This window comes from Delphinus delphis, chromosome 4, assembly GCF_949987515.2.
Source record: "Delphinus delphis chromosome 4, mDelDel1.2, whole genome shotgun sequence".
Lineage (NCBI taxonomy): Eukaryota > Metazoa > Chordata > Mammalia > Artiodactyla > Delphinidae > Delphinus > Delphinus delphis.
In genome coordinates this window covers 11,457,494-11,469,391 of record NC_082686.1, presented here as the reverse complement: position 1 = coordinate 11,469,391, position 11,898 = coordinate 11,457,494, and the positions used below count along the sequence as shown (strand labels likewise).

The window sequence follows — 11,898 nt, the reverse complement described above, 5'->3', positions numbered from 1 at the left end:
ACTTAAGACTTGTTACTTGGAAGAGGTGGCAGTTTTGAACTTGGGCTCAAAGAGTGCTTTAAAATGTTGTCCGAGATTAGAAGGAAAGTAATTTAAGGGGCGTGATAGTTGTGGAAAATAAAGTAGGTTTGGGCAGGTGTGTGTCTTAATGTGTGTGGCTGAGTGATCATTATAGTTGTGTAGTCTAGCTATTTTGTATAGTGTTTGAATGGTAAGCTAAATGTGGACTTAATTCTTTTTTAAATATGGGGCATTTGTTTTAAAACTTTGAGCCAAAGAGTGATTTCATCACAGCTGTAAGTTAGGGCAGAAGATTGATGCCTTTAATTTTGTTAGCATATGAAACATTAGATAATACAAAATGTACAGCCTTTTAGGAAAACTGCTTCTTATATATTCCTCTTGCAGATAAGGCTCAGTTACTTGAAATAGCCAAAGCTAATGCAGCTGCCATGTGTGCTAAGGCTGGTGTTCCTTTACCGCCAAACCTAAAGCCTGCACCTCCACCTTCAATAGAAGAGAAAGTTGCTAAAAAATCAGGAGGAGCTACTATAGAAGAACTAACTGAGGTAAGCTAGACAGAATTTGTCATTCTTAAATGGATTATTCCAGTGATGTTGACTCTGGAGCGTGCCAAAACCCGAATTGTGGGCTGAACTGATAATGGCTGGCACCGAGTGGCCAAAACCCGAAATACAGACGTGGCAGCGGCAGAAGCTCTATTTAGCAGGCCATTATCCGGGATGGCTAAGCTCCGCTAGCTAAAAGTTACTTCCCATTACTTTTGCTTTCCAGTTTTAGAAGCCAAACTGACTGAGGAGTGGGACGGTTCGTTTGAATGGAGGAGGTGTTGAGTGAGCAACACGCAGAAGCTCGCCTACAGTTTCGTTTCCATTCACGACGTGTTCACTGATCGCCACGAGTGTACTGCATATACGCAAAGACACAGACAATCTTCAGAAATGATCTTTTGCCACCGGAGCTTGGAAATTAATGAGACTAGCTGGCCATTGCCTGAAAGGAACTTCTTTCGCATCAACATTTCGGGTTTTGGCTGTTTGGTACCAGCCATTGGTGATAATGGCCGGCCATTATCAGTTCTTCCTGCGGTTCGGGTTTTGGCAGTAACATATATATTTTAAACACACTTATTTTTGTTTTTAAGAATTTGATCTTTTAAATTGAGGCTTTTTTTTTTTGTCTTTTGGCTTTATTTTATTAAAAAATTTTTTTTTTGGAGGACGCTGAAATATTGCTGCTAGGATCCAGAAATACCACATTGTTTCAGATATTGAAACTTGTTATTGGCTAGCCTTATGCCAGCCTGCCACTGTCAATATATTCTGTTCCCCTTGGTTACAAGCTTGGTATATTCTGTGTTTTTGGCTATATGAGCTTTTTATCCTATTAAAGTATTTTCAATTGATAAGGGATATGACAGATTCTACTGCTAGTATAGAGACATGTCCACCCAAATTTACTCTGACCTTTTTATAAAGCCAGGTAATGGAGTCAGTTCCTTTGCTTCTCAAGGCGGAATTGACTTTACTTTATGTGTCAGACCTCATCAATTGCACCCTCCCCATCATGCCTTATATTCCATTCTTGAGTTCTGTTCCTTTAGAGACTCAACCTACAAAACATTTATGGAAAGACATGCTATCATCTAACCCAGTTGCAAGTGTTTGAGATTTTATTTAGCCATACATTTGGGGATCATATAGTTTCTTAATCTGTTTCCTTACTTAGATTTATTACAATTTTTTTTTTAAGTTTAAGGACCTAGTGAAGGCTTCTGTTGCTTGCTTATCAAATCCAAGCTCCTTATCCAAAACCTTGTGAACACCTAGTGTTTCCCTATATATTTTAGCCTCATCTTCAGCCCTCTGTCCCTTCTAATAAGTTTTTTCTCACCTCTTTACCACTACCTGACTAGGGTGACTTTCTTTTCCTTTCCTTGCTAATCCTTGTTCGTAACTATGAAAATCTGGCTTAGAACTCTGCGAGGAATATTCCTTGATTATCAGATTCTGCCTGATTCTGTTCTCTTAAGCTTTTGTTCTTTGAGCACTTATGTACTCAGTTTGTATTATATCAGTTTGCACTTGTTAATTGTGTTGCTCTGTAAAAGCGTTCCTCAATTATCTCATGTGTATGTATTCCGTCTATTGAACTAGATTGTAAGCTCCTTGAGAGCAGGGACCATGTCTTTTACTTTATTTTTTTTGTATTCCCTGGACAGTGCCCAGTACAGTGCTCTGCACATAGTAGGTGCTCAATAAATGTTGTTAACTGACTGACCAGCTAGAGTGTGTTTAAATAGTAACCAGTAAGCTAAGTTACATATCTGTAACCTATCATTAATCTTGTTTTACCTTTGAAAATTGATATTATGTGGTTTTGATTCTTTTAAGAAATTACATGTTACTCTGCATAAAGTGTAAGGTTTATCTTTTGTTTGTTTTTACTTTTTTTAAGAAATGCAAACAGATTGCACAGAGTAAAGAAGATGATGATGTAATAGTGAATAAACCTCATGTTTCGGATGAAGAGGAAGAAGAACCTCCTTTTTATCATCATCCTTTTAAACTCAGTGAACCCAAACCCATTTTTTTCAATCTGAATGTGAGTATTCGTGTTTCTAGACTAGTGAAACAGCACAACTTGTAGAACTGTTTAAGTAAAATTCAAATGGAATTTAGTTTTTAATTTAGGTTAAATACTGTGTGAAATAATGAACAAAGTCATTTTCAGATTATGTTGAACATCTATTGAGTTTTAATTAAGCAAAACATTATTTTTTAGATTGCTGCAGCAAAGCCAACTCCACCAAAAAGCCAGGTAACATTAACAAAAGAATTCCCTGTGTCATCTGGATCTCAACATCGGAAAAAAGAAGCAGATAGTGTTTATGGAGAATGGGTTCCTGTAGAGAAAAATGGTGAAGAAAACAAAGATGATGATAATGTTTTCAGCAGCAGTTTGCCCTCTGAGGTAAGTAAAAGGAATATTATGTATTTTTTTCCTTTTATATACCTGAATCTGCATTTTATTGTTATTTTATATCTGATTTGGATTCTGTTTCACTCTTCTTAGGGCCGGGTTAAACGGCAGGGCCGGGTTAGACGACAGATGAAACAACCCGCAGCTTCTCATTTGACAGTAACTCGATGCAATTCACTTTGTGGAACCAAGCCACAAAGTGAAAAGCATCGAATTGCAGAGAACAGTGTTATCACATCCCTACCCAACATTGGGCCCTCCTTGCACTTGTGGGAAGGTAGCCCAAGGTACAACTATTTAGCTTCCCGTTTTGCTTCAAGGCTCTATAGCTCTAGATTTTGGTGGTAGCAAATTTATTGGGTGGAGGGATTGAGCAGAGAGAGGCAGATCCTCAGGTTCAACACAAGAACTGGATTGGAAAAGGCGTTGTAGGCTGATGTGAGCATCTTGGATACATAGCCCATTGCCCTTAAATAATGGTTTCTATTTCTCTGGGTTGTTTGTCAGATAGCCTTTAATTTTAATTATTTTCCCTTCCCTATGCTACCTTGGCCCTTTGGATTCTTGTGTTTAACCTAATGTTCAGCCTTGGTACTCCATTTCCCTTCTCCTTCCCCTTTTTGCTACTATTAAAAGTTGGAGAAGTGGAATTCACACCTTGAAATTTCCAGGAGGCTATAGTTGTATCTTGTCAAAATGACGCGGTAATAATGCCAAGTGTCAAAACAGCCCCATTAAAATGCCGCCTGATTAAATAATGTGCTGCTAAATATAGTGCACATGAAAACAGCAAGACTGTATATATATGTAAATATATATATATATATATATATCTGTATCTTTGTATGTATCTCTGTATCTGTACCTTTGCTGTATCTTTTAATAAACAGTTTACTTTTATTTAACTTGTTGTGCAAAATCACGCTTGGGGGATCTGGGAGGGTGGAGACTTACTAGGGGGGTGGGAGTTTTAAATGATACCATAGACTAGTCATCACCTCTTGCCCTTCGTTTCCAAAGCCCAGACATTTGTCCAAGGACTGGATTAGATATCTGATGCCCTTACAATGTAGGAATTCTTCCCCAGCTCCTTTCCTTGCAGTTCTGGGATATGTGGGTCAGAGAGACCTGTACTCTTCACATACAGGTTCACTTTATTGGCCATATCATCGTCGTCCAATAAACACCTCTGATAATACAAATAAACGAATTCTGTTTGTAAAGTTAAAAGTGAACAGAACCCAAATCAGAAACTTTGATAGTATTTTTTTTCCCCTGGGCTATTCACAGGTGACATTTTCACTGTGGTTTTCTTTTTACCTGTGGCATTTGAAAAGAGAGCAAGTTATATACAATGAAGCTGGACATAACTAGCCAGTGCAACTTACAGTCACTGTTGATGATCTATATTTACATGGGGGTCAACAAATGAAGCAAGTTATACCATCACCAGTGAGGGAGAGGATAGATAGCTTGTTGGGACAGTTTTTAGAGAAGCCAGTTGAGTAGCTCAGTTGCTAATTCCCAAATCAAGCTACCTGCACATTTCAAGAGGGAAAGGTTAACTGACATTTGTAACTGACTTAAATCTTGTAGAGGCTGAATATAAACCATGGTGAGAGGGCTGAACAGACTGACTTAGAAATTCTGATACATACGCTTTTAGTAATTGCTTGAAGATTAAGCAATTAACAGAAAAAAAACATAAGGGAATTATTTATGTGAGAAAAATTTTCCAACAGAGTGAAGCCCTATAAATATTGCAAAATTCCAAGGGATTTTCCTGGGAAGATAAGTGACCATAACTATTTTGACTTCAGTTGAACATCGGGAGAGTGCTTAGTGAATCCTGGTGATTATGGTTCTTATTGATTGAGAGCTTATGTGTAAATATATATATTTCAGTATTTAGCCATTTTCAGCTTTAACACTAAAACCGTGGTGCCTTACATTGTCATCAACAGTGGTTGTCAGATTTGAATGAAAAGTTGGGGGGAATTATTCCAGAGAAATCCTACGGGGGAGTAGGTGGGTTTTCAGATTTTATAATAAGTAAAGGAGCCTTTTATTAAAGCAGGAGGGGAAAAAAAGTTTTGTTCATGAAGCAGATTTCTCCTGTGGGGAGGATATATACAGCTATTTGATATCAGAACTCTAAGCTAGTTTCTTAGATGATTAGACTAAAAAAAATATATGTTAACTATAATTTCAAATAAAACAATCCCAAAATTTTAGGAAGGGACAGAATTTTGCTCTTGCTTTCAGGTCTTCGTGCTTTTACCTAGCAGTAATATGAAACACCTAGAGGAAATGTTCATAATATAAAATGTTTAGTTCCATTTATTTAGCTGTATTTTATAAATATATTTGTAAGATTAATGTTCTATATTCCAATGTTTGTAGAATACTATTGGTGACATTTTATGGGAGCATTGACTCTTGATTCCCTGTCAGGGGTTGAAATAAAGAATTTATAGAGAAAAGGAAAGTTCTTCTAAAATGGTCAACATTTTAACTGAATAGTACTTTTAATTTTTTTTACCTGTTAGTCTTTTTCATTTTAATAAATGTAAACGGAATTTGCGGTTCTTTAGTTTTGAGCATGAAACATTTAGGCAAAGATCACAGATTTGATCTCAGCTTTGCTATGATCCTTAATCCCCCCAATTGTTTTGCACATGAGTGCTCTTTGACATAAGTATGAGTGGATAAACGTGGATGGATCAGCATAAATCCATATCTTACGGAATATCAACTCATCAGACTGTGTGCCCTACTGCCATAGCATCGTCTTCCTACCCAGAAGCCAACCAGCATCATCCTCAGTAAGGAGTGGCTGCAGAACCTTGATCATATTTGTGTCAATTTGATTTATAAATGAAATCAAAAGTGTTGGAAAACATTTTAAAAATTGTCCTCGGGGGCATTAATTCTTGGTAATAAAGTTAGCAAAGACTTATTGGGTAGAAGATATAAATGTAGTCTCTGACGTAAAATTTCCTTGGGTTAACTATTTATCATAAATGTCCAGAGGTAGCTTGTCATTAAGTCTAGTGATTGTTTACATGTTAGGACAGTTTTTGTCTCTGGCAACTGTGCTTGATTTGTTACTATTGAAGAATATTTCCCTGTCCAGTGGAGCTAAAATTCCCTTATATTTAGAAGCTCTAAATTTTTGAAGTTTAGGAAAGCTGAGTTCTTGTGGTAAGACGAAAATTTTAATTGAAAATAAAACTAGGTCCTGGCAGTGCTAGCATGTGTTAAGTACAGCTTTGTTGTTCATTCTTCTCTCCTTAGATTCTCTTAGGTGATTAACATGGAATTTCTTTACCATTTAATGATTTATCTGTTTCTTATTATGATTCATTTGGATTAAATGTACAAGTTAACTAAGAGTTGCACTAAGGAATTTTATGTGAAATAATGAAAAGGTTCATAAATCAGTTTTTAAAACCAAGCCACGTAACAACTTTACGTTGTTACGTACTTTACGTAACAACTTTACGTAGTGTGTATTTAGTGTGGCTTTTGTTTCTGTAGTTTTCATTTTCTACGTGAACCTCTTTGTATTTTATTAATTTTAGCTAAATATTTTAAAATCATGTTTTGTATGCAGGTTAGGTGCTTTTTCTTTAATTCTATTTTCTTACAATTAAAAATTTCCTTTTTTACCATCTTTTAATTTGAGATACCTGCAGTTACCTCTGTAGAAAATAATTTGCCTATTACAGGGATTATTTTTTCCTTACCTGACTGACCACCTTCTAATGTCTTTAGTTCTTTTATATACTTTCATTGACTTTATAGGAAATACTTAAGATAATTGTTCTATTTATATAAACAGTTGGGTTAACAAAGGGGGGAGGTAAATTGACTTAGAAGGGTTTTTAAATGAAGATATAGAAGGTACACAGTTACAACTTAGACCATGAAATGCATGTTACATGGTGTCAATTATATGTGTTTCATTAGTCCTGACAACTTTTTAGGTTATAGAAGTAGTAATCTGCTGTGTTACTGATGTAGAGGGCTGAAATAACTTGGACAGGTTTTTATTAATGTGAGAAGTGGAATTATAATTGAGGATAGTCTTTTATGTGGATTTCACCTTTTAGAACAAGTCCTAGGGAGAAGGAAATTAAACATTTCCCCCCATTATAATACTTGGAGTATTACTACACATTACATAGAAAGTCTGTCTTGTATTAGTGGAAATAAATAAGGCTTGATGATAGTTTGATAACAGTATTCTGTACAGTTTAAGATAATTTTCCCCCCAGTTTTTAGCATTCTAAAACTTTTAGCATCATTTTGGTACCTTTTACACATTACTGTTTTTGAGCAACATTAAAAGATGATTAAGACTCTAAAGCCCTGCTACACTGTATAGTTTACTATATACTATATATGCACAAATGCTATACAGTCCAATACAGTAGTCATTAAGTGAACCACTGAAAAATCAGTTCTTTAATTGCACTAGACACATTTCAAGTGCTCATTAGCTTTCACTGTAGAAAATTCTGTTGGACAGTGCTGTTCTAAAGGGTAGCTGTGATATTTTATGAGTGTTTTAATACTGATGCATAACATTTGGTGTAGTCTTTGAATATTACTGCTTTGGGGCTTTTTATTGCATATCCTGAGTTACCTTGAAAACCTGGAAATATGCTTTTTGATACAAACTCTTGAGAATCCTTAAGAGATTAAGATAATCCTGATTGATTATACTTTGAGTATATTTTTCCACATTAAAAAGTATGAATATGAAATTAATAGTCAAATTACTATTTGTTAATAAAGTTTTGACATGAACTTACAGCTCATTTGGTAAGCCTGTTGAAGAATAAATGAAGTTGTATTAGGAAAAAACTAGTTGTAATTTTATCTAAAGTAAATTTACATTAAATCCCAATGTTGATATATTAAATAAATACTATTTAAATAAATAAATAAAAATTCCTTTCAAAGTGAGATGTGAATTTAACGTATAATATTACTGAGATTTGAATGAAGTTTCATCCTGAGGATGATGATGGGGTATTTAGGTTACCTACTTACTTAATAAAGGTTAAAAGAGAAAAAAGTATGAAGATATAAAAATGTCTTCAGAAGGAAGAATTCACAGATAGGTATGTTAATTTGCTTTCCAGTTGGGAAGAAGTAATTTTATTCTAGAAAAGTTGGGAGTTTTCGGAGCCATCTTAACTACATTTTTATGGCTAATTTACAGATGGAAATTGGGGGATCGGAGCTTGGGGTGGTAATGGGTAGGTGCATTTTCCTCAGTATCTCCTCTGTGTTTTGACTTTTTAGAATAAAAACCTATTATTTTATACCTAAATACCCTAACACTTAGATTTGTAGATGGGTATGAAACCTGGAGTAATTCTGGCAAGGTTAAAGAACAGTACTTGAGATATATTTAGTGGGCTTTCAAAAATTACTTCGATGATCTTAACATCTAAGGCCAAAGGAATGTACATTTTGAACTAAGATATCTGGGTTCCCACTTAAAGTCCCAGCAGGTGATCACAATTGTAATAGAAGTGAAAAGTGAACCTACTAAGTTTTCTAGTGTTTCAATCTGGCTTTGCTTATATAGCCCCAGAAATATTCTAATTAGTGTGGATAATTTACTAAGTTGACTAAGAAATTAGGACCTTTCATAAATGAGATATGTAAGCAGTCTAATAAACAGTTACAGAATGAATTCAGATTAATTCTGCTTTCATTTTAAGAAGGCAAATATATAGAAATCTGTACTTTCTGGTACCTTGTGGAAGAAAAATTGAGTTTTGCTAAAGGAATCTTACTAGGTGATTCAGCAAGATAACTAAGAATGATGGAGTGATTAAGGGGTTCTGAAGATAGGAAAAAGGAAGATTACTAATCTTTATGCATGAGGTATAATTATTCTCTCAAAGTCATACACCCTTCTCAACTATATAGGTCTTATTTTTAAAAGAAGTATTTCATACTCAACTACACAGTCAAATTACAGGTAACCTTAGTTTAGCTTTTTAAAAAAACCTGTGTTATTTTACTGACTTCCTTGTATTTGTCACATCCATGCAGTACTTACTAGTCATTCTTTGTAAGTGAATTTAGGAATACTTCATGTCAGATAAGCGTTTTCCAAAAATGAATTTTCTTGGGTGAAATACTAGAAAATATTAATGGGTTAAGTAGTGTTAGAAGAAAAACAAGTATTAAGAATTGGTGAGTTGACACACATCAATCAACCTAACCTCTTAATGTTAGAACCAAAAACATCAAATTTTTCTTTCTCTGGTTGAGCCCTCCACAAATTTGGCAAATACGGTATTTGCTCTAAAGATTATCCTTAAAAATTTCTTGGACATTATGATACTTCTTAAAAAGTTAAGTCCCATCTGCTTAGCTTAAGCTTTTTACAAGTAGAATATGAGCTTTGAAACGGAGGACCTAAGACATTTCAAACGTATTTTAAGTGCTTCAATTAATTATGTACCCCACAGAAATATTTTAACTTCCACCATAAATGTACATAAACTGAAAACAAAAGATCCACTTACTTATATAGTAAATATATTCTTTGAAGAAACCGAGTTCCTAAGACCAAACTATATGAACAACTGCAAGTAGGTGAAAACATGTGCAGACGAGTGAAGGAACGATCACTGATGTGATAGTGGTTTTCTGCTTATTTAAGAACCTTATTGCTTTTGAGGGTTATGCTGAGAAGTAGGGTAAAATGAAAAATGCTAATGAGTTACAAAATTAACTGTTCAAAAATTCGCATTTATTATAAATGACTGTTTTGTTAGTGAAGGCCAGAGATTAAGTTCTTCATGGAACTTTCTATGATTGTAATTTGATGTAGTAGAAAGAAGTCGGATTTTAGGTTGAGTTCAACTGCTGCCTGATACTTTGTAATTTACCTTAAACAATCCTTGTCTGTTTTTCAAGGTTAGTTTCTTCTCCCTACTTTACAAAATTTTAATCTATAAAACTTATTTTGTTTTTGACATGAAGCAACTAAAGATATGAGCATTTTTCAGAATTTAGGGGGTCTGTTGTTATTTGAGATAATTATCTGTATTTTCTTTCTTAGCCTGTGGACATCTCTACAGCAATGAGTGAGCGGGCACTTGCTCAGAAAAGACTCAGCGAGAATGCATTTGACCTTGAAGCTATGAGCATGTTAAATCGTGCTCAGGAACGGGTATGTAGCAGTTTTAATGTCTACATGATCATTTATCTAGCAAGCTCACTTAAAGTGATTTGGGGCTTGATCATTCAGTATATGTTGTGTACTGTGGAGCAGGAGCTGTTTCTTGAGAGAATAAAAATAGAAAAAATTATCTGCCCTCATAGAATTTATAATCTAATGTATAAAAATAGCTAAGTGCCCATAATAGCCCTGTGAGGTGTATTGAGTTTCCACTTTCCATCTGAGAAGACAGGTAAAGAGTGGCTAAATGAGGCCCAAGGTCACAAAACTAGTTAAGTAGGGAACTGGGATCCAAACCCAGACAGTCTGAATCCAGAGTCTGTGCTTTTTTAACAGTGGACAGCGGCTCCATAGGCTGCTTTTCTATGGTAAATATATGGAAGCAGTAAGTACATGTTCAGAGAGAAAATAAATTGACTGACAATACCGGGTGTTCAGTAAATATACTTTGAATGAATGACAGCTAATTCTTTAGTTATCACAGTGTTTGAACAATTTCCTATGTTTATTATTCTCTAACTATGTATCTTGAATTTATTCTCGATTTGTAACGCTTCAAAGAAAGTAATTAAAAATTGAGGTTGTCAAATTAGCATGCGTTTATGAGATATGTAAGCAGGAGGGCAAGGATCCTTTGCCATATGAGTGATTTTCTATATTTTTCATGTATCCGTGTGATACTTTGAAGAATGAGTGTCAGCTGTGCTTTTTAGTTGTTAGAGATATCTCAAATTTTATCAGTGGGATCCACTGAGCAGTTACTGAATTGCTGCTTTGGAATGTTTAGGAAAACAATTTTAAAGATGTACAAATTCAGTATATTGTTTTTGAAAAGTTGAATATTTAAGTTTGTTATTAAGCGTTTTCGGGAACTAAGTAAACCATTTCATTTAGGGAATTAAATTAATACCAGTAGCACTTTAACTACAGAAGTAATTTTACTTAATTGAGGCCTCTTCTTTTCTTCAGATTGATGCCTGGGCTCAGCTGAACTCTATTCCTGGCCAGTTCACAGGAAGTACGGGAGTACAGGTTCTGACACAAGAACAGTTGGCCAATACTGGTGCCCAGGCCTGGATTAAAAAGGTACACAACATATGCACATACAAAAGTGTCCACGTACAAAGTTAAAATTTTTAAGAAAATGTTTTATTAAAAGTGCAGAAAGAGGCCAGTGAATCTAACCAATTTCATGGTAAATTTGCTATGTGTATATATATCCTCCAGGATGGACACTGAAGATGGATCGATTGATGAGACAATGGCTAATGTATAAATATGGCTCAAGAGCCACTTAATTTATATCCTGCTGCTCCTGGGTTTTGTGGGGGTGGTTTTTTAAACTGTGTTTTGAATGCTAACAGTGTATATCAGGTGCTGTTCAGAATATTCCACAGTTCCTGTTGGACAACCAATCTAATGATTTCAAAGCAGTGGTTCTCAGATTTTTTTCTCATCATGGGATACTTTATTACAGGTTTATTTTTGGTGCACTGCCCCCAAGAGCCTTCTGCCACCTGATTTTCCGTTCCTCTATTCCTGTGCCCTTCTTCCCCTCTTCCTTAGTGCCTGCGCCCTCCTGTAAGCTCCCTTGGCCCCTAGTCCTCATTCCTGTTGTGATCTCCAGCCCCAGGTCCCCATGGTTGTCAGCTGTTGGTTACAGCACGTGGTTGGGAGGC

General features: G+C 35.3%; 1 protein-coding gene across 1 annotated transcript in view; it reads left to right on the top strand.

Annotated features, from left to right (window-relative positions):
• The window catches only part of SON (SON DNA and RNA binding protein), a 31,173-nt gene that overhangs the window by 11,991 nt on the left and 7,284 nt on the right, over positions 1-11,898 (top strand). The window contains 5 exon segments of the mRNA XM_060010353.1: positions 409-569; positions 2,479-2,625; positions 2,806-2,994; positions 10,100-10,210; positions 11,189-11,305. Of these exon segments, the coding sequence (XP_059866336.1) occupies positions 409-569; positions 2,479-2,625; positions 2,806-2,994; positions 10,100-10,210; positions 11,189-11,305 (725 nt within the window).